The sequence below is a fragment of the Athene noctua genome, chromosome 11 (assembly GCF_965140245.1).
Source record: "Athene noctua chromosome 11, bAthNoc1.hap1.1, whole genome shotgun sequence".
Taxonomy (NCBI): domain Eukaryota; kingdom Metazoa; phylum Chordata; class Aves; order Strigiformes; family Strigidae; genus Athene; species Athene noctua.
In genome coordinates this window covers 16223688-16247152 of record NC_134047.1, presented here as the reverse complement: position 1 = coordinate 16247152, position 23465 = coordinate 16223688, and the positions used below count along the sequence as shown (strand labels likewise).

Genomic DNA, 23465 nt, shown 5'->3' with positions numbered 1-23465 from the left:
GCGGTCGCTCAGGACCGCGGTACTCCCCAGCCCGTCGCGCAGTCCGGCACGGCGGCGGGAGCACTGGGCACGCCGCTGCGCCCCGCTGCCGGGCCATGCTCAGAGCACGGAGTGCCCGGTGCCCGGCCACGGCCGGACCGCGGGGCTGCGCGGGGCTGCGCGGGGCTGCGCGGCCACGGAGGGGGCGGGCCCAGCGGGGGGGCGTGGCCCGATGAGGGGGCGTGGTCCGGGCGGGGGCGGGGCGGGGGCGCGCTGAGGGGAGGCGGCGCGGGGGCTGCCGGGAAGGGCCGGCGGCGGCGGCGGGGCGATGGCGGCGGAGCGCGGCCGGGGCGGCCCCCCGCGGCGGCGGCGGCTGCGGCTGTGAGCGGCGGCGATGCGCGGCGCTCCCGGCGACGATGGAGGACCGGTCCCACAAGGTGCTTCTGGCGCTGGTGATGCTCTTCCTCTTCGCCGTGATCGTGCTGCAGTACGTCTGCCCGGGCACCGAGTGCCAGCTCCTGCGGCTCCGCGCCCTCAGCCCCGCCGCCGCCGCCGACCCGTACCGGGCGGAGGACGAGACGCCGGCGCGTTTTGTTCCCCGTTTCAATTTCTCCGCCGGCGACTTGCTGCGGCGGGTGGACTTCAACATCAAGGGGGACGACCTGATCGTCTTCCTGCACATCCAGAAGACGGGCGGCACCACCTTCGGCCGGCACCTGGTCCGCAACATCCAGCTGGAGCAGCCCTGCGAGTGCCGCGCCGGGCAGAAGAAGTGCACCTGCCACCGGCCCGGCAAGCGGGAGACCTGGCTCTTCTCCCGCTTCTCCACCGGCTGGAGCTGCGGGCTGCACGCCGACTGGACCGAGCTCACCAACTGCGTCCCCTCCGTGGTGGACAGCAAGAAGGAGGTGCGGCTCCGGCCCTCCAGGTGAGGAGGCCGGGCGGGGGCCCCGGGCCTTCCCCAAGGAGAGGGGAGGGATTGTGGGGGGTGCGTGTGTGCTTCTCGTCGACCCCCGTCCCTTCCCCGGCTTGTGGTGGTGGGGGCGGCGGGATGGGCGATGGACCCGTCGGGGCGGGGTGCTGCTGCTGCGGTGGTGGTGGGGGGGAGCGGGCTGTAAGCTCGGCCGGTACCGAGCACCCCGGCACGGAGCAGGCTGCGAACCGGGGTGCAGCGAGGGCTCCGGGAGCCAAACCGGCCCGGGGCTGCCGGGGTGGGTGCAGCGTGCCTAGAGCTCTGCGGAACAAACCAAACCTGACCCCCGCTCTGCTGCGACTGAAGTGTTTTAAGTGATGTCCCGCAGGCTGTCGCGATTGTCACTGCTGGCAGGGAAAGCCCGGGAGTTACAGAGCCCGGTACTTGGCAGCCGTGAGCGTCGGGCAGGGCGACACACGAACAGGCCTGGCAGTCCCGGGGCGCGGGGACGCCCCGGTGCGGCTCTTCCAGGGCTGGCACAGGAGCGGGGGGTCCTTCAGCTGCCTCCAGTCTCCTCCAGAGATTTTCCGTCTCTGGCGAATCTCCTCGTTGTACTGAGCTCCCCGGGTACACGTGCGGTAGCTCCTGTGTACGCCAGGATTAATGTTGGTTTTGGGAGTGTTCGGGAGCCGCTGTGTCTTGTTACACATCTGAAGTTTAGCTTATGCGGATGGCGGCCTTGCAGTGTAAAGGTTACTCCTGTGGTTGACTTACCTGCAAATATTTGCATTGTCCTTCAGCCCTAACCTTGTTTCTTTTGTGCTTGCATTTTAAATTTTAGTGACACTGCTGTCTTCATCCCTGCACTTTCCTTTGAAGTTGCTAACCTTGTCTTACTATAGCTAGGTGGTTGCCTGAAAGATGCCCTTACCTTTCAAAAGCCCAGCTGGCATCTCCTGAGCAGTGAGGACCTGCTTCCTCTGCCCCTGGAGCTGTTTGATTACAGCCTACCTTCAGTTGTAACAGACCAAGTAGCTTGTCCGCGGCTGTACATGCGGCTCTACTGTGTAGCAGAACAGCTCAGGGTTTTAGTGTCTTTTCACATTGCTTCACTGGGAAATTAGAAGCTAGGGTATCTGTCGTGGTTTAACCCCAGCTGGCAATTAAGCACCACACAGCTGGTCACTCGTTCCCCACCCCCAGTGGGAGGGGGGAGAGAATGGTTTAAAAAAAAAATTACAATTTATGGGTTGAGATAAAGACAGCTTAACAGGACAGAAAAGGAAGGGAAAACAATAACAAGAACATATACAAAAAAAGTGAGGCACAATACAGTTGCTCACTATCCACTGACCGATGTCCAGTCAATCCCTGAGCTGTGGTGCACCCCAACCAACTCCCCCAGTTTATATACTGGTCATGATGTCATATGGTATGGAATACCCCTTTGGCTCGTTTGGATCAGCTGTCCTGGCCATGTCCCCTCCCAGCCTCCTCTGGCAGGGCAGTAGGAAAAGCTGAAAAGTCCTTGACTTAGTATAAACACTGCTTAGCAACAACTAAAACATCCATGTGTTATCAACGTTATTCTTGTCCTAAATCAAAACACAGCACTATACCAGCTACTAGGAAGAAAATTAGCTTTATTCCAGCCAATACCAGGACAGTATCACTCCTATTGCACTATTAGACTAATGGCAGGTCCCCTTACAATGAGGGTACTGTTATATATCATGCTATCTGAAGTCAAGTCTAAGTACAGATTCACTTGAAACAGAAAGCAATTTCTTTCTAGAATTCCTTTTATATAGTGTGACACTACACTGCCATCTAGTAGAAAAATGGTTAGTGTCATTATCTTCTTGTACCCAAGAAGCAGCTCTTTATGAGACTTGGCTATTGTGATTTCTGCTCTTTTGTTTTCCCTACTGCTTTAAAATTTAATTGTCTCATTTTTGTGACATTCCATTTGCAAACATCAGGAATGAATTCCTTGCCCTCTGGGTCTATTAGCTTCCTGATTTCAGACTGCTGAGCCTTGCAGGCTACGTAGTTTATTTTACCTGTCCTATAAATATGTTTTTTGTCAGCAGAAATGGAAATTGCATAACGTGTGCTCTCTTTTGCTGAACAACTTCCAGTGATCTTTCTTTCTCTTCCCCCAGAGGTGGGTCTGGCCTGCAGAGTTGTAGCTGTGGGGCAGGGATTACCTTCCTTCCCCAGATGGGTCCTTCTGTGCTCTGGTTTAGTTATGTCCTCTGGAAAAACAGGAGACGACTCATTCTGAACCCACCACCTTAGACAGAAGGGAACACCAGCCTTGGAGAGCTGAGTGTTTGTTTGTAGCTTATGGCTTTGTGGTTTTGGGGTATTTTGCCTGTTAGATTACTAAACATGTTTTTCTGACTCAAAACAAAAGCGTTGTGTGTCCCTACCCAGGAGTTCAGAGCGATGGTTCCTTGTCCAATGATGCATGTCATCATAGCCAACTTCTGAGAGGTCACTAAGGCTTGTGACTTGGGATTGAAGCTGGGGAGAGGGAGGAAGATGAAACTCAGTTGATTTTGTGTTAGGGCTTCTCTCAAAGGCGTCAAAAAGATGTTATATTTTTAATAACCTAATTACATAGCTTGCTTAATAGCTACAGTTATTCTCCCAAATAATGTCTTGACAAGCAATTATTTGGACTGCAACTTCTAAATGTTTAAAAATACAGGAAAAGGAGAAGTTCTTAAATGAACAATAGTCCCTTCAAGTCTTCCTGCCCCCTCTAATACCTTGTCTTTAATTTTGTGTTCTCAATTTAGCAGCATTCAGCTGACAACTAGTTAATTAGCACCTATTCCTAGTGCCAGTAACAGACGCTAATCTAGGCACTTTCTGGACAGATAATAGCTGCTTTCCGAGCAGCAGTAGGTGTGGGATGAGGGTGTCTGAGTGGAGGAGCCAGCCTGGCTATTCCTGCACTGGGGTTTTTTTGGGGGGAGGCCTGACCTGTCCTGGGTGGTGTGTGCTGAATTGCTGTTGACGGGGTGGGAAGGAACAGCACAGCTCTGGTGTGCAAATCCTGAGGGGGGGAACGATTTGGAGGACTGCAGGCCCATTTGGGGAGCATTATCAGGGCAAGGAGCAGGATTCTGTCAGGAGCAGAGGACAATTTCCTCAAGTGAAGCTTGGCTTGACAAGGGTGGGAATTCCTGCATTTGTAATTGAGGTGATTATAAATTAAGACCTGCTATAAGAGTGATTTGAACTGCTTGGCAACTGCATAATGCAATCTGTAGCTACTGTCTTTGGGCTGTGTTGCCTTATCTGGGAATAGCCAAATGAGTGGTCATTGTTCCAGCACACATTTTAGCTTGCACTTGTGTGTGGTTACTTTGCACAGAGGTTTACCCTGTGGGGCATGGGGAGTCTGCTTGTCAGATTGCTGGTTAGCTGGGCTGTTCTGTAGGTGCCTTTTGTTTAAAGGTTGAGCCTTTGTTAGTCTGGAGGATGCCCTGTCCTGGACCTCCTGATGCTCAGCACTAGGTACAGAGCGTCACCATGATATGATCTGATGGGATCAAGCTGGAGGGTGCCCATGAAGAACCTTTTTGCCTGCAGCGTTCATCCTCCAGCCTCTGCCCATAATCCCATCACTAGTCAGCCTATTTTCTTTGGGAACTGGAGGGTTGAAGGGCAGTTTCCTGCACTGGAGCAGTAGAATTACTCAGGATGACTGTTGTTATATTTTTTTTGTTTTGGGTTTAACACAGTGGTGCTTCCCTGCCTATGAGCACATAGGCTCCCAAAGCTTGTGTTGCTTTGCAGTGTTGGCCTGTGCTCCTTAATATGAAGTAAGTAGCTAAATGGATCTTCTTCTTTGGTCCTTCTTTCCCCTAGAAGAACATGAATCTCTGGGTGTGGGGAGAGGGAATTTTTTTTTTTTCCTGCTTGCATTTTGTTGGGGCACATGTTGTGTGTGCCCCCTTTCCTGCTTGTCTCCTGTTCCAGCAGTGCCACTCACCACTGCAGCATCCGGAAATCTCAGGAGAGGGAAGGGGAAGGTGCAGGCACAGTTGATTTGAGTGCTCTGGATTTGCTGCTTGGGAGGTTGGTGGAATGGGCTGATGGTGGCAGAAAGGAGGGGGTTGTCTCTGCTGCTTGGCATCAGCGGTGAGAAAAGAGAAATGTGCCTTTTCCTAGTCATGAGTGACTGACTTGGGTCACTTGATTGATTGTGGAAGCCTCAAAGCTTTTGGCACACTGAGCGGAGGCAGCATCCAAAGTAACTGTGTGTGAGAGCATCACAGAACTGAGATTTCGCTCTTCTCTGGCTAATTATTATGGGAAGTATCTACTGAACTTGTCTATAGCAATAAATCCAATGGCACTGTTGCAAGAAACAAAAGGCCTTGGGGTTAGACTGGAAAATGTAATGAGACATGGGAGCAAATACAGATACCTACATTCTTAAGTGGTGTCATGGCTTTGTACACTCGTTGGGTGAAAGACGTGGCTTTGCGTAAAGGTTGGGCTGTATTTGCTGCCCCTCCCAGCTAGTGGTAAAGGAAAGAGAGGTTCTCTGTTGAGAGCAGAATGAGCTTGCAGAACTGCCTCTGGAGCCAGAAAGTCTGAGATTGGAAGAAATTTTATGCTGCTGGTACAAGCCTGTTGGACCAGGACCAGGGATGGTGCCTCCTGGCATTTGGGAGGCCTGATGCTGGCACCATGTTTTTGTGACGTGGGACAGAAGCTCCTGGCAATACATGGGTGTTCTTGTCTTGTCCCTACATGTTAGTTAAACTCTTCCAAGTTAAGTCTTATGAAAATCTAAAGAAAAGATGCATTAAAACACTTCCAAGCAAACTGGAAGTGTTTACTGTGTGTGGCTGAACAGGTTAATCCTCATGCTTTTGAAAATGCGGTGGGATTTGCATCTGCACATTTCATCTGCTCTGTACTCCTCTGTATTGGGTCTGGTTGAAATGGAGTTACTTTTCCCCACAGCAGCCCTTATAGTGCTGTGCTTTGTATTGGTCACTAGAAAGGTGTTAACCCACCTGTGTTTTGGCTACTCCTGAGCAGTGCTTGCACAGTATCAAGGCTGTTTCTCAAATGTTTCTCCCTCCTTCCCTAGTAGGTTGAGGGTGGGAAAGATCTTGGGAGGGGACAAAGCCAGGACAGCTGACCTAAACTGACCAAAGGGGTGTTCCATGCCACATGATGTATGGTATGCCGTAAAAGCTAAGAGAAAGGGATGGGGGGCATTTGTTATTACAACATTTATCTTCCAGAGCAAGCACTACACTTATTGAAGCCTTACTTCCCAGGAGTGGCAGGATATCACCTGCTGATGGGAAGTAGATAGTAAATCTTCTGTTTTCCTTTGCTTCTGTGAATGGCCTTTGCTTTTGCTCTATTAAACTGCCTTTATCTTCACCCACAAAGTTTTTCTTTCCATCTTATTTTCTCCCTGCTGTTCTGCTGAGGAGGGGAGGGATAAGAGCGGCTTGGTGAGCACCTGGTGTCCAGCCAGGGCAAACCCATCACATCCATTGCAGTGTGTCTGACTCCTTGCAAGCCAGACCGCTGGCAAAGCCCTGGGAAGAAGGTGGTGCAGCGTGTTGCCATCAGCCCTGGCTTGAGCTCGGATTCTCCTGGAGCAGACTAGGCCCTGTGTGTGGGTTTTCCCTGGAAGCTGCTTCTGTGTGGAGGGGGAAAAAAAATAATCATGTAATGCTGCCAGGGAGACAGAAGTCACTTGGAGGGTTTGCAAAGGTGATATATAGCTGTGCAAGGGGATGAGCTCCACTGTTTCACCTGTAGTGGTGAAATTTGGGGAATAGTTAAGCCCCATAAATTGTCACGAAGCCCCTTGTAGGCAGGAGAGATGCTGTAGATCCCACAGTGCCCCAAGGCTTGGTATAGATAATAAAGTCTTCACAGAAGGTGGACAGTTTAAAACCTCTGGATGCTGGTGGAGCGTACACCATTTCAAAGGATGGAGTCCCCCCCTGCTGCTGCTTTGGGGGCAGAGCCTGGCTGGGGGGAGCTGCTTGGGGAGGGAAGGGGACCGGCATGGCTGAGCTGGAGGCTGTGAGCAAGCAGATGGGGTGACCTGCTCTAACTTGGGTCCTGGCCAGAGCACGGGGAGGGTGCCTGCATGCCCTTGAAGTATGCATCACTGAAACTCCCTGGGAAAAACTCTGCAACAATTACAAAGCCAAAAAAAAAAAAAAAAAAGTAACAGAGCATTTGCAGAGATGCCGCCAGGCCCAAGCGGCTCCGTGCCGCTTCATTTATCAGCGGGATTTCCTAATGACCCTGCTCATTTCGGTGTGGTGACTGCTGCGGCTGCAGGATGAGATGTGTGGTGAATATTACCTTGCCACCTGCGAATGTGTGTCTGTGGCAGCTGAATTTCCCTGCATAGCACCTGGTGGGACCTAAGCTGGGTCTGCTTTTGGGGTGTTGGAAGCAGTAGGCCAGCCTGCGGAGTAAAAAAGGGGCTTTGAGGGGAAGGGCAGGGGATTATTTTCATAAGTACAAGTGGTTCCTTCACCTAATCCTGTTATAGGGCCTAGCCTTCAAAGTCTTTGTTATAAACTGAAGTTTGTGGGTATTTAAGTTTGGAGTGTTGGACTTGTAAAGCTCTCTAAATTGATATCACTAGTTTTGCAGATAATGTTGGACTTCTTAAAGGATGTCTTTAAAGGGATTAAAAAATAATTTTCCATATTAGGTCTCTTCAATTCTCTAAATCTTTAATAAAGTGCAAATTACTTTTAGTTATTGAAAAGTATGCATTTCCTACTTCCTTTTATTTTAAATCTGGAGAATTTTTTTGTAGGTAGAGAGATGATGTTAACTGTTGCAAAAATAAATCCCAATGATTGCAGTAGAGCAAGAAACAAGGCACAGGTGTTATTCCTCGCACTGTTTATTCCATCTGTTAGCTGGGTTGGTCCGCCCTAAAGAAGAGAGTGGGAATATGAGCACTGTGGCATGGTGCTGTTGTACTAAGACATGATTACTTTTTCTTGAAAGGGTGCCTTTCTGTTATTTTTTTTTGTGAATTTATAAATATTTAAATGAAGCTATAAATAGATGCTTTGACTGTATTAAAATAGATGCAGATTGTGCCTTGTGATCCCTCTTCATAACTTTATAACCTTTATTAAAGGTTATCAAAGGCACTTGAAAGTCAGCCATCACCAATAGTTTAGTTATTTTTATTAAAAGGCGTATTTTTAAGTTTAACAAGTTGAACATCAGTTCCAAGGTGTATTAACAGAGATTAATTTGTCCCTCATTTATTTAATCTGAATTGCCAGGAATCATGTTCTCTACTGATGTAAATGTCGGCAAAAAGGACTTATTAGTAGATTTGATTGCTTTTTAAATTTAACTAGCAGAGATGCACTGGCATGCCTAAGAGAATTGGTCTGTTTCTTGTGAACAGTTCAGTGCGTAATGAATCACTTCAATGTACTTTTCTGAAGGAAAGCAGAGCAATTTAAATGTGCAATGCATTGATTTACCTCAAATGGATTAGGCCTCTGTGTGCAATCCTTTGCATTAATTTACTTTCTCCACAACTGTAATAATAAAGGCAGCGTTTCTGTACGGCATCAACCCAAATGAGTTCATGTAACTTGCTAGAAAGCAAAATAATTAATACGTAGCTGAAAATGGGATGTGGGAATAGATCTTTCTGAGGTGATACGGGTCTTGGGAAGTGCCACTGGGCTCAGGATGCCTCTGGGAACTGTGCTGAGGGCAGGACCGTGAGACTGGAGCTCACTGTGGCTGGGACCTGGCGAGGGGGTGTCTGCGTGCCCTGTCTGACCCCTGCGAGCACTCACTGAGTGTAAGGAGGTGAGAATTCTGTCTAAGGTCCTGATGACTTCTCGGCTTTATTATGTAGGGGGAAAAAAATAGTATTTGTGATTTGGTGCAACTGTAAGAAGTTTTTTTGATGTGGCCAGGTTTATTTTTTGAAATGACTAAGGAAACAGTACAAATATTTGTAACTCCTGCAGATTCAAGGATATTTTATTGTTGTAGTAACTTCTCAGTCCCCTCTTGCCCTGCCTGCAGTGTCCAGTCTGCCGTGCAGTCAGTGTTGGGCCAGCGCTGTCCTTGCTGGGCAGGTGGTGGCCAGGATGTAAAACTGGGTAATTCCTTATTTAACCACTTAGCCCAGATGCCATTTCTGCAGCTTTGTTTCACCCTGCAGAGATTACTGTGGCTGAGCAGCCCTCTGGACTCTCAGCCTTTTTTGGAGTTACCCATGTAGGCTTCTTACATACTTGCGAGGATTATTTTCCCCTCCCCTTCTCAATCGGCTAATTCCCATTGCGGGCAGCTGCCTGCCCAGATATAAACCTGCAGGGAAGCAAAGCCATGGAGCATCCCCAACAGCTGCCTTCCTCCCTCGGGAGCCCAAGTTCCCTGCTCCAGTTTGGGGCTGGGATACTCACCGGAGCAGCGCCTGTCAGAGTCTGCAGCATCTTGGATGGAGGCAAAGCTGACCAGGACAGGAGATGCAGGATGATGTTTTTGTATGGGAGGATGAAGGCAGCGTGGTAACCAGGGTGGGGAGGCAGTGCTGCTCCTGCCTGCCTTCTCCTTCCTCCTCTTCTTCCTTGGCAGCTGGTACCAGAGACCAAGCGTAGATTATTGTTTGTGATTGATTTGCTGATGCTGGCAATTGTACAGTGTGTTCTGGGACTAATAGGGTAGCACCAAATTATTCAGGCGTTATTGAAATGAATCACATTTGTGATGAGTAATAAGTAGCAGACTTTGGTATTTATGAATAATTAACACAGTAAAGTTTTTCTTAAACAGACATGAAGAAATGATTTAATTTCTACTGTGAACACTGTAAAATTAATGAAAGATAATTGCATTTGCTAACGTGAGACTAAGAAGCCAAAGCAATCTATTTTTTTTGTGTTTAAGTTAATATTGCTGATGTAAACAGTGAATGTATAATTCCTTCAGTATGTTTTCATTGGGTGGGACCTGTGTTTAACATCCAGTGGGGTGTATTTTGTTGTAATGAAAAATCTATTGGTAAACACTTAATGCATTGTTGTGTGTCTGTCCACTTACTATGTATCTCTGGGTGGGTAGTGTGTGTATATATATATGTATAACGAGATAATGTTTTTGAATGAGTGGCAATTAGGATCAACTTTTTTTTCCCTCTTCCCTGACTGTAGCCTTCTTCCTCAACTGTTCATGCTTTTAGAGACAGATTCCATTTAAGATACTACTTATATACAGCTTTGAGTGAAATCTCCATTTATTTAGTCTTGGAAAAAATCATTAGTCTTTAGAGACCTATAAGTCATAAGATCCATTAGGGCTGAGTCTCAAATCATGTTATTTCTTGGTTCTCAGCTGCTTATCCAACTCTGAAGGAGCCAAACTTTTGATGTGATATAACTAAATATATGCAGCTATGAGGGAGATAATCTTGCGGCATTAAACGATTTTACACATTTCCATAAAAGCATGAAGAAGACTATGCCTTTCATGAAATCCTTGTAGAAAATGCTCTTAATTTCCCGAAATCAAAAGGACTGTGAAGTTTTGATGCTCTTAGAGGTCCAAATAGCTGGAAGATCGATTCTTCCTTTACTCCATTTTGTGTTGGGTAAATTAAAACGTGGTGAGGGTCCCAGCAGTGGGAATCTGCCCATTCAGACTGCTGTTTGAACTGTGGGATCCTTCAGCAAATACCCAAATCAAGTGAGTAAAGCACTCTGCAACTGATTATTTTCTCCAAGCTTCCTTGTGTTTAGAATAAAGCAACTGTTTTAACCTCTCTGTTAAGAAAAAACAATGTTTCCTTGGTCAAAGCCAGAGAAACTGCTTTTGAGAGTTGCTTTTTCAGGGTAACTGAGGGGAGAGCATTTCCTTTTGCCTGTGGGAAAGCTTTTCCCTGGAGCAATCCCAATCCATTCTGAGGTTGATTTTTTTTCTTGCTGATTCAAAGAAAGTTACTGGGAATGTGCTTGTGTCCTGCTTGAGCAAAACCTACCAGGTACTAATTTTCTGTTTTGGCATCATCTAATTCATTTTGATAGGGAAGATGCTACAGGAGTTGTTCTCCTGTGGTACTCGTTGCACGTGGACGACTTTAATGGGGCTGGATGTAGGTGGAAGCATCTGTCCGTGTGATGCTCCCAGAAGAACAGCAGACTTGGTTCCTCCTGGAACTGATGTCACCAACTGTAGATGGGGAAGAAGATGGCTGCGTGGCTTCTGCCTTTCACAGAGCTGTTTGTTTTTCTGTGGGGGTGTTGGATCTAATCAGTACAGTGGTAGCACAGAGAAATAAGACAAAAGCGCTCAAGGAAATGTCAGACACAACAGGATGTGTCTGCCTGATGATAGCCGAGTGACTTGCAAAAACATAAATGGCATAAATTAGGCTTTAACTCCTTTAATTCTTGTGTGCTGCAAGTCAGTCACTGGTAAGAGAAAAAGCTTTTGTGTCTGCATGATCTCCCCATTACATCTTCTCTTTTTTTAACTGTGCACCTTTACTGAAACTTCAGTAGGGTTTTTTTTTTCTTTGTTTTAGTGATTTTCAATAACTTTAGGTCAATAAAATGTGGAGTAGCATTTTGGCTTTCAAATAAAGCTGACTTAAAGGTCAGTTGTTTGGCTTTCTGGTGGTGGCTTGCTGCCAGTGTCTGTTGTCTTGGCTCTGGTCTGTGTGGGAGAAAAGTGGTGGCTAAACATACAAGTGGGAATTGAGAAGCTGGGACTTCACACCTGGGATGGGTTCCATGTCCATTACCATGCCTGTCCTCTTCCTCTTGGTTTCTTGTCTAGGTCATTCAGCTCTTTGTGTCAGGGTATCTTTCTGGGTGTATGTAGCATAAAGGATGTTGGATTTCCTGACCTGACTGCATTTAGTAGCTCTGCTGCCTATACATGACTAATCTTAAGTAGAGGCACTAGAAATATTTTTGTTTAGTTAGAATTCAGGGAAGCTGTATTTTTTGAAATATAAACCCAAGGTACTGTGCTGACATGTGACTCCAGCCTGCAATGTACCCCAACCCATGCGAGTGTCCCGTGGGGGCTGTGATGTTCATTCCCTTCCCAATAAGGGAAGAAGAAAGCTCCCTGACCACATAGCTGCCAGTGCGTGGTCACACTGCTCAGTGCTTTCACGTCAGACCTCTTGCACAATCTAGTTTTCACCTGTGTTCATGGATAAAGCCATCTCTGACTTCACTCTTTGGTAGGAGCAACTTGGGAAGATCAGAAGTCTGGTACAGTTGTCCTAAAGTACGTGGACTTTAAAGGTATGTCTGTGAGTTCTGTGTTCTGGCCCATAGAGAAGCTCGGACTTGCTCTCCTAAGTAGCAGACATTAAGTATCTAACATCAGAGGTCCTGACCAAAGTTGGTAGGAATGAAAACATTGCTGCTCTGCTTTGTCTGGTTGCAGTGGGTGACTGTTAAGGCTGCACCTGCTCAGAGTGGAGAGGACTAGACCATCAGAAGGCAGTGGTAGACCTAAGAAAAGCTGTAGTCAGTTCCTTGTATCTCTTGAACACAGTCAGTTTGCAAAACGATCCTTTATAGCCATTTAAACCAGTCCTGCTTCTGAAACAGGTCAGACCCCAGGTGAGCCCATGCTGTTGAATAAAACTGATGCATTTTTCAAAGTAGAATTATAAATGCCTTTTTTCATCCCATTTCTAGAGAAGAGGCAGAAAACAAATGAAAAGAGTGGTTGCCTCTGCAGCTGCTTCTCCTGAGATGAGCCAGCCCACTTTTCATGTTGCTCGTTTCTGCTGCTTACTTTCCATGCTGCTAGTTGTGTCTTGGATGTCAGCAGCATTCTGGGTTGGAATATGAGCACTCCCAGAATTTTTATGGATAGAGGCAACTTCCTCACTGAGTTAGATTTATGGGGTAGTGCTGAGGTTCAGCTGATAATACCTGCTGGAGTTTGGAGACGGCAGCTTGCTAACAGTGATGCAGAACAGCTGAAGAGGAGGGCAGTGGCTAGGGATGAATTTTGACTGGGTGATAGTTCTGCAAGCTGTCTTAACACTCAGTGTTTTGTGGCATATTCAACATGTTACCACATGCAAGAAGAAATCTCCATTTTATTAGAAACAGAGACAGCAGAAAATGTTGTATGGGAGATGCATAAGCACTGCCCTGTGTTTGGGTTACTGAACTCTTCTGTTGTCTTCAAGGAGAAAAGTATGTGAAAAACTAGGCTTGTCTGCAAGCATGGCTGGACCTAAGGTTTGGAACAGTACAGCTTTTGGAATAAATTTGCCCTAAATCTTTTTTTATTTATTGGGACATTTAACTGAAGACACATAACTGAGAAATGTGCTAATATTTCTGGAAAAGGGATCAGAAGGAGGTTGGTTGTGCATCATTAGGTTTAAGATGCACACAAACTATATCTTGTCAAGCCTGAACTTTATTGTGTGAACAAAAGTACTTAAATATATTGCTTAAGCATATACTTGAAGTGTTTAAATATATTTCTAAGTGCTTTGCAGAACAGGGATCTGTCTAATGGCGTGAGCACCTTTTGTTGCCCTGGGGGTAGTGAAGTTTCCTGCTCTACAGAGTTGGGATTTTGTGTGTCGTTGCTCTCATTTGGGATGCCAGCTTTCCCTGCTATAATTCTCCTTCTCCTACATCTTGGAACTGGTCAGTGCTGCTGCTGCGTGTGTACCAAGATAAGCAGAGGGTGTAGGGTCTAGAGGCTTGCTGAGACAAGGGAAATTCAGATTCACTGTTACAGGAGCCAAAGACCTGGAGAGCAGCTTGGGTAAGTTGATGCATCCATGTGATGGTGCCCGTCCTGGCTAGTATATTAGGGTCGGGGACCTGGAGAACCAAAAGCAGCAGCTGTTTCAGACTGTACATAACAGCCAGGCCTCTGCAGGAGAACACTGTAGGAATATATGCCTTTCCTGTGCAGGTTTGGTTTGAGGGTATAGGGCAAAAGAGAAGTTTTAGACCTCTTTTCCACCATCATCTGGGAGAGCATACCCAGAAGGCCAGCCCCATCTGACTTGAATCTGGACCTCCCATCAGCCAATCCCTTGTATAAAATTGGTCAGCTTATCAGGCAGCACAGAGGAAAAAAACACGGAAAGGACTTAAGAACAGCTGAGCTCATGGCGAGATAAAAATTTCTCAGAGCCTGGATTATGGAAGGATCCAGTTATTTGTAAAATATATAAGCAGATTCTCTGCCTCAGCCGTGGTGGCTCAGCAGTCATGCTGGAGGATTTGACCGTGTGCTCAACCCATCCTGCTGCTCTCCCAGGTACAGCTGAGGTCTGGAAATTGAAGTTTAAGGCTGACGATAACTTGTGTATTAAATGTTGCAAATTAACTGTACTTTGGAAGCCACAAATATAGGCTTATTTGAGGAATCTAAGGCTCTCTTGTTTCTTGTCTAAAGGATTGGGTTTGCTTTTCCTGTCATGTCATGTTATATCCCTGGAATTATCAGGACAGTTTTGCATCTGCTTTTCCTCATGGAAAGTCATGAAGATGAACTGTTTCCTGTAATGAACCTGTGTATTCAAGGAACAGGTATAGGTATGAAGTACAGTATCGAATTTTATTTTTTGCCTTAGAGTAGGAACATTTAATGTCTTAGATAATGTTCTATCAAGATAAGTGAAATTCTGCTCTCTTTACTCCTATAATTAAAAGATCTTTTTAAGGATATTTATGTCTCACACTACATATTGGAATCCCAGTACTTGTACCTGTTGCTTATAATGGAGGGTAGGTTGGTTAAACCGGAGATACGGCATCTTTTGATGATGGATACTCAAGCTGAAATCTGATCAGGAGAAACTCTGTGAAGCAAGTTGGCAGCAGGCATTACCAAGCTGCTTTCCTGTGACTTTTACCTCTGCATATTCAGCTTACCTAGAACCTGTCTCCTTGTTGAGGACAGCTTTGGGATGGACAGCTCATCTCCTCCCTGTAGACCCAGGGCAAGTAGAAGTCACTGGACACAGGAGCATTTGCAGATGGCTTGCCTGTCTAGGGCTGCATCTTTTACGGTGTGGCTAATCGCTTCAGTTATGGCAGAGGACTGACTTAATTTTCTATGGAAAGAGAAGGTGGGCATCTGGGATGCGATGTAAAGGTGGCAATTGCAGTTCTGGGTGGCCAGAAGTCATTGACTTTTGGCATTTGTGGGAGTTTGTTGTGCTGTGTTACAGGACTTGAGAGACACACTTTCTTGTGGAAGTGGGTTGTGGTAGGATTTATAGACACTGAAGAGCGTGTTGTGTCCCAGGGGCATGACCTGTGCTAGCGTAAGTGATCCCAAAATCTGCAGTGTGCTAGCTGGTGGGAGTCAGTTTGGGATGTTTGGAGAAGGAGGGAGCAGAACACAGGGATTTTTAGCTCTTGTGGACAATATCCTTTTATTCTGCAAGTTGTTTTTCATCTTTGCTTGAGCCGCTGAGATAAAACATCCCTTTCTGTTAACAACAAAAGCAAAAGTCTTCACTTTAATGCAGGTACCATGGCTGGGATGTGCTGCAGTCACTTATTGCGTCGTTTGGCTTTGATCCTCGGTTGTGGTGTAAGAGTGCACAGTACAACTCAGGAAGGTGTGGTGGTGAAGTGGTTTTAAGTCCCTGGTCTAGACTGACGCCTGTGTCCCTGGCCCAAAGTAAGTTAAGATCACTCCAGGCTGCAAGCACCGTCAAGCTCTTCGGGGTCACCTACAGCAGTCGCATCCCCTGATGCACACAGCCCAGCCAGCTCTTCCCTTACTGCCTGCTGTTCCTCCTCCTGCACCCCTCAGGCAGGAGGATTGGAGGAAAAATTACTGGGATGAATGTCAGAAGGCTGTCTGTTCCTTTCCCTGTTTGAAGACTGGGATTCTCTACCTGGTTTTTATTTTCTGCATAGTTTTTGTGTTAAACAGGAGCAGCCTTTTTGCAAGCTCCACTGCTCCTTGGGCTGGGAGCAGGGTGAGTATCTGCCTGGCAGTGATTTTGTTGTAAAATTTATTGTTTCTGTACTTGAGCAGTAACCTGAGGGACATTTTCCCTTCTCTCTTTAAACAAGCTTTTTTTCTTCCACTAATGGAAAATTTCAGCTTGTCCTCCACTTAACCACAGTTCAGGCTTTTCCAGGAAAATAGAATGAATCAGTAATGCTTCCCTCTTTTGCTTTTTGTGTGCTTAACTAATATTATTGTTTTCATTGTGGGTTTTGATTGCATAGAGGCCGCCTTGTGTCCCCACCAAACTGATATTGTTTTCTAGACAAGAGAGGGCAGCCAGGGTCTCTTAAGGTAGTGCTTCTCCTGCCAGGGCTGTGTTACCCCCAGACCTTCAGACTGTGGAAATCATGGATTTAAGAAGAAGATGAAGCTGAACAAGGGGAGACAGACACTCCTTAAAGTGCAGTGGTTTATTGTTTTGAAGGTTTTTGATTCAAATGATGTGCAAGGATGAGCATCCAGGAGCACAAGAGCAGCTTTGAGTTTACCATTTGGTGTCAGGGAGAGGCCGCTTCCATCCACAGCTGCCAGGCAGCCTCTTGGTGCTGGTTGGTTCCCTTGCTACCACTCACTCCTCCTTGCAGCTCCCAGCACTGTCCTAGAGGTTTGTTCTTGATTGTTTCACCTTTCATGTAGACTTGATGCTTTCCAGATTGATGTCTTGAAGCATGGGTTTAAAAATCAAATAGCAAATGACTGCACTGTAATGGATGTTACTGCACTAGACATTATATTATAGAAGTCACTGTGGTTAAGTGGAGTATCTCTGGAATCTTGTTTTTATCAAGACGTTTATGTTCCCTTCTAATTTTTGTGGAGAGTCGTTTAGATGTTTTCCAGATTAGAGCATAATGGAACTGCTAGCTATAAATGTTCGGAGGAATCCATTACACATGGTGATTTAGTGGTTAGTCACAATTACTTTGGAGCTACAGTGTCAAATTTAACACCAACCTTCAAAACCACGTATTGTGAAATCCGGTCATCCTTCCCGTGAGATGCTCACCCAGCCTCCCAGAGAAGAAAAAGACATTTTGTACAGCAAGATAAAAAAGCAAGTTGGAGGGGAAAGGCTGATGCTGGAGGAACGACTTGGTGTAAGAGGCAAACCAGCAGGCAGTTTTTCCCCACAGAGTTTTAGCCTTTTTCTTTCTGCTTAATTAAAACCCAGAAGATTGGTGGTGGCAGTGGGGTGGTGTGTTTGTTTCCCTTCCCGCTGGAGGTGCAGGTGGAGGCAGATGGAGCAGGACAGTCCTGCTGCAGCAGGACAGTCCCATGTGCTTCAGGCCCGGGTCTCCTTCCTGCAGCAGCACAGGGTGCAGGGCTCCGGCTCCTGCCATGGGACAGCCGCCTGCTCCTGGGCAGCAAAGAGCTGGTCTCCTCAGGATCTAGACTGGTGTTTTTATTAATGATAGTGGAGATGTTCCTGCAGGTGCGTTGAAGGCTGCGGGTGTCAGCTACGGAGGCATAGCTAATAATTAGAGCAACTTTTGCATAACAGAAGTATCAACAGACACTTTCACTTACTGTAACTATATATAGACACCTGCTTTAACCACAGCCTGTGAGCAGAAGCTGCCTCTGTTTAGCTTTCAAAATACCACATTTTCCCTGAGATAACTAGCTGCTTGTTGCAGTTGGCTGCCTGTTTCCGTGTCCAACCCAACAAGACTTGTGTGCAGTGTCTTGCACCTTCTCTGACCTCCTGGAGTGGACATTATTGCTCTGAATTGAGTGACCTGCATCTTGCTGGTTTTTGTTTGCTGAGCAGAGGTTTTATGACCTGCAGGGCTGTGTGTTTCCTTGCTCTCAGCTTGTGAGTTGAAAGTGAGTTCATCTGAAGACTGTTGTAGCACTCTGTGTCACAGGTTTTAAGCCCAGGGTGGAGGCTGTCAAAATAAAACACATAAACCTGAGATTTAGAGGATGAGCAAGTAAATCCCATTAAATTTGTGTGTCTTAGAACAAAATTTGGATTAAGGGACCAGCTCATGCAACTGGGCATCCTAAAGCTCCTCAGTCATCTTTGTTGTCTGGGTGTATTTGTCTCTGCAGTGGTTGATGCTAGAGATGCCTGCAGGATACCTGAAAGTGCTTCACTGTCAGTATTTTTAATAGCAGTGATTTAATAGCACATTTTAAAAAGAACATTATTTGGGATTGTGTAATACTTGGCTTTGGTTTGGAATTCCGTCTTGATACTGGAGGAGATACGGAAATTCTAGGTTTGTACAAACTTGAAAGGGTCAGTGCCCTGATCGATAGTTGAGTTTACTAGTAAAGCTTTGTAAAAAGTCTAGGAATTTCCAGATAATTCAAGTCAGACCCCTCTTCTTACCAGCTGCCCAGAAACGTGAACAGTTTAAAACCTGTGAAACACACAGATCATCTAACCCTTTCATTCTCTTTGGTTTAGAATGTTACTTGGATTCATGGGCACAGGATAGGCTTTTAGAAGAGGTAACATTAGAGGACTTTGGGTTTGTGATGGAAATCAGTGTTTTCCAGGAGCTGCATCATAGCTGCAAGGTTGCTGGGAGACTGAACTACCTGGGGAAGGAGTTTGTACTTACTGTTGTGCCTTCGGCATCTCATCCTCTGCTTGCTCCTGGAGGCATCTGAAGGTCATTAAAAATGTCCAAGTGGATTCTGTGACCGGGTGCACTCATGCTGCCTGTCCTCTGTGTCCTGGGGTGCTGCCAGGTTTGATCTTGTCTTGATCATTGGTGCTGCCCGGTCTGGTGCTGCATAGCTGAGTGTTCATACTCCCCGTCACGTATGCTGTGGGCTTTGCAGGGGTGATGCTTTCATGGCCTGACTTGTCCCTGATAGAGACAAGGGTGCTCATCCTGCTCACTGAATAAAGAACCCCATTCCCCAGAGGGGTGCCCTCCTTGGAAGGTATGTACTTCATGCGCCACACCAGCTTCATCTTAAATTGGTTGAAGAACAGGATCTGCTTAGCTTTAATGATAAGAGCAGGGTTTTTGCAGTGTCAGCTGTTTTCCACATGGTTAATGCTGGGATCACAAAACTTATTAGAGTTGTATGATGGGATGAGAAGTTAAAAGCCAGTGTGATACCTACAAAGTGCTCCAGCCTTACGAAGAAATGTCACTGCATCCTCCTTAAACACTCGTAATCGGTAATTCCTGATTTGCCCTGGCTGTTCGGAGCAGTCTGCTGGGAGGAAGAGCTTGTGAACAGCATGCGGCTGCCTGGCCAGGGCTGCTAAACAAGCATGCAGTTTTTGACATCCTTCGTTTTTGGAACTGGGTTTCCACATAGTGCTTTAACTGTTATCATTAGCAATTTACTGGGTTTCAATCTGGTGATGGGAGAGTATTTCATGATCTCTGAAGCATTCTATAATGCAGCAGTGTACAGGAGTGACAGTACATAAACCAGAACTGTATTATTGAATTCTAAGTATATTTTAAACTTTTTGCTTTTAAACTAGTTCCTCTTGGCGACTCAACTGAGCATGTGTATCATTGCTACCGTTTTCTTAAAATCAGATCTCGTATCTACATTTTTTTTACTGTTGCTTTTAAAGGGCTAATTTCTTTTTTTTTTCCCAGTAGACCAGGTTCATCCTGCTCTAATGACTTTTTTCCTGTTTAATTGGTTTAGTATTGCATTGCGTTCTGCTTTCACTTTTTAATTTGTAATCATATCATGTCCATGGTGGAAGAGAGGGAATATCGCTGTGGAATTGAAGGCAGAGATTTGGACCACTGCATTTTCATTTAATGAGGAAAGTACTTCGTACTTCTCTTTAAACTGTACCTACTGCAACAACAAATGATGTCTGCTTAAGTGAAGCCTATCAGATATGTAACACACACTTCAACTCTCTCTTTAAAGAATGATAAATTAGAGCATCGATGGCAACTAATCAAGACTTTGTGCCATGGCACAGCCAGGGAGGAAGGCTGGTGCTGGCATGACGGTGGGTGTGGGCTGCTGTGGGTGGTAGGGATGTGGTCAGAGGAGCCTTTGTTCCTCTGGCTCCCGACTGGGTGTGTGAGAAGGGTCTCACCTTAGCTGGTGAACAGCTCTATGCCCTCTTCTGTGCCTGTGGGCTTTGCATGGCAAGCTCGTCAACCTGCTGCAGTCATGCAGCAACGTGAGTATAGTCAAGATGATTTCAAGGTTAGAAATTTCTTCTTCCCCATGGGTTGGGATGCCCTTGCTGCCCTTATATTCTCCATGCTTGAATGCTTAGATGCAGCTTTCATGTATTTACTTTGTTTCAGTGTAGAGCTACACCTGAAACTGGGCAGCATAGCCGCTCATACTTTTTCCAACTTCTTGCCCTGGGTCCTGTTTGAACCACCCAGCCAATTTTGTTAGCAGATGAACACTTCAGCTCTGCTGAGTTAGTGTATAAATAGCTTTTGATATAGGAGTTCAGCCTGTATAAATGCCGTAATGTCTTGTCTGTGATGGTTCCTGCACTTAATATTTTAGGGTTCTTAGGGTATGGCACAGACTATTATTGATTGCTTCTTATAGGTGCCTGTAGTTAGCATAAAACAGGAAAGTACAACTTGTATTGTGGGCACATTTATAAATACCTCGGAGCATCCAAGGAGCCTTGGCAGGCGCAGTTCAGGCCCCTTGGCATGGGGTTGCATGCTCAAATCATCCCAGCACCTGGACCGGGAAGTTCAGAGCCAAAACCTCTAGCCCTGCTGTCAGCAAGCACCGCTGCCTTTCACCTGGGGCTTGCTGTGTGGGTAAGGAGCCATGAAGGAACAGCAAAGCAAGTTGCACTTTTGCATAATAACTAAGAGTCTCATCCTGCCACCTGCCCAGGCATTGTTGCTTTGAGGTCACATTGATGCAAATATGCTATGCTGTACGCCGTGAGAGTGTGCATCATTGCTGCCACTTTACCCTTTTGAAATGCATGCTGCACAGTCCCGGAATTCAACTTAATCAGAGGCAGGAATGTTTGTACCAAGATTGGCTGATGTATTTATTTTACCCAGGATTAATTTATAAACTCTGTCTCTACCTGGAGAAGTTTGATTAGCATTATAAATCCAACGTGCGGTGGATACTGAAGGAACTTGATCTTAAAAAAAATTTGAAAAGCTGGGAAATTAGAGGGAGAATTCAGATTTCAATTGCAAGGCTGCCTGTGGTCCTGGAAGAGCTGAAGTTGGTACGGTCATGTCCCTGGAAAAAATGCAACACATTTGGAATTTACTTTTTTATTTATTACTGATATCCAAAACATGCTTAGCACAGTATCTGGTCATGTCTTAATGGTTTGGAGGTAATAACAATAACAGTACTTTTTTTTAAAAAAACCCCATAAATTTAGTTGCTAAACGACAAGATATTTCATTCCCTAATATGACCTATGCAAGTAAAAATGGAAATCCCAGTGAGCAGCTGTGGTTGTAGTTTTTCATACCTGTGATGCACAAGATTTTCAGCAAATGTTAGGACCTGTCTGACAAATCAGTGCTCATGTGAATGCACATCTGTCCTTCAAGCCAGATGTGTGTCTAAGCCTTGATCAATCTCCTCATGGCCATCCTACAAACATTAGCAGAACTGCTGCTTGCAGAATTTACTTCTGTAAAGTTCAGAGCGTTGGGATTTTCCTCCAAGGGCAGATAATGGCTTAGGGGACGAAGGGAGATCTTTTCCTGAAGAGTGGTGCCCAGTATTGATAAAGTTTATTATTGAAATTGATTTTAACTGCAGGCTTGTTTGAGGGCAAGGGATATTTTAATAGAATAAGAATTTGCTTTTTCCTGTGTTATTCCCAGAGGAGTTTTGCTTGTTGCAGCTGCCTGTACAATTTTGGAATCATCAGGGAAGGTATTGGTCTGGGGGGTTGTTTTTGTTTGTTTGCTTTCCCAGCTGTTCCCCACTACGTGCTAAATGGGTCTTGTAACCTAAATGGACGCAGCTCATGGATGAAAGAAGGCAGCTAGAGGAGAGAGGAAGAAATGAGGAAATATTTAATGATGCAGTTGAAGTGAATGATTTTGCTGATCGGTGAGGTGACAGGCGGCCATCTGCTCGCTCTCCTGATCCTTTCCAGTTAACCTTAGCTTTGGTTTTGGTGGGTTTCTCCTAGAGCCTGTCACAGAGTTGTCAGAGAAGCGTTTATGGAGAGGAAAGACCATCACCACAAACTGATTCACAGGAGGTTACTCCTTTATCTCAGACCTTCCCTCCCTTGTACCAGGTTGCTGAAGCCACTCTTGCATCATCTGTCCTTATCCTGGAGCAAACGTTAATGGGCCCAGCGTCTGTACTGCTGACGCAGGCAGAGGGTCCTTGAAAGCAGGCAGTGACAATGCAGAGTTGGCATTTTCCACTAGGTCTGCTAATTAATTAAGGTCACATGTTCCACCTATTAGTTTGGCCATTGCTTTTCTCCATTAAGCAGACAGTGAAATGCCAGGGAAAGGGAAAAGGGGTTCTCTCCTCCACAGGGCACCGCTGTGAGACCTGGGTGATGGTCGCAAGGTGCTGTTGAGCTGCGGGTAGGCCAGCCTGTTGATGAAGCATTATCTTTTGCTGCTTTGAATAGGAAATTTTTTTTTTATGCGGCAATAAATTATGAGACATTCTGTATACTAGAGTGGTTGCCTGATCTTTTAAAGGTCTGTTACAGCGAAGGCTTGCTAGAGAGTGAGGTGTTACTAGCTAAATTTGCTAGGTGCATGCTGGCGGTGTTGAGAAGCAGGCTTTGGTATTTTTAAATAAGCAATCATTGCCCTGCTTTTTTTTTTTTTTTTTTAAAAAAGTATTTTTAATCAAGACTTATTGTTGAAATCTGGAGGACATGCCAGTGCAGAATACGTCACCTCCATGATTGTCTAAACAGGTTACCCGTGTCCCTGTTAAGCAAACTCATTATTTATTTATAGTTATTTATTATAATAAATGCGATTGCCTGCAGTAAGATGCTAACTCCACTGAGTCATATTTCAGATCGCACAGCTGTGTTGGTTGAATTTTCAGAATAAATAAAACATTTGCAGCTGCACATAGAGCAGCCTCTTTGACTCTTGGATGGCTCCAGTAGGTGCTGTTCCTGGGAGAGGCACAAGGGGAGGAGATGCTTAATTTTGAGGAGGAGGTGGTGTCCTTCAAGCTCACATGCTGCCTGACCTTGCATATTGTCCTTGTGGGGTGCAGGAGCTGGTGGAGCTTGCTGTCACTGCTGACTTCAGCAGCGCTAGGATAGTACCCTGGGTGCCACATTTAAACACTTTAAACAGTTTGAAAACATCCAGCCTGTACACAAAAATGGAGGTTTTATGGATTTGGTGTATTATCAGAGGGATCATGTTCTCTGCTGCATGCCCATTGACTTTGGTAGAGTTACTTGAAGTTTGCTTCTGTCAGTGGCTATGATGAAAATTTGGTGTGTGTTTTTTCCCCAGAGTTCTGCTGTGCAGAAGGAGCTTGCCAACATCCTGACAGCTCTGGTTTACTGGGGAAAACTGGGGAAAACCAGTAGCTTGCAGTTATCTGAATTCTGTCCAAAGGGAATTACTTACTT

General features: G+C 45.9%; 1 protein-coding gene across 1 annotated transcript in view; it reads left to right on the top strand.

Annotated features, from left to right (window-relative positions):
- Positions 1-301: 301 nt before the first annotated feature.
- The window catches only part of HS6ST2 (heparan sulfate 6-O-sulfotransferase 2), a 133637-nt gene continuing 110473 nt past the window's right edge, over positions 302-23465 (top strand). The window contains exon 1 of the mRNA XM_074915354.1: positions 302-907. Coding sequence (XP_074771455.1) covers positions 396-907 — 512 coding nt within the window. The 5' untranslated portion in view covers positions 302-395. The remainder of the gene's footprint in view (positions 908-23465) is intronic.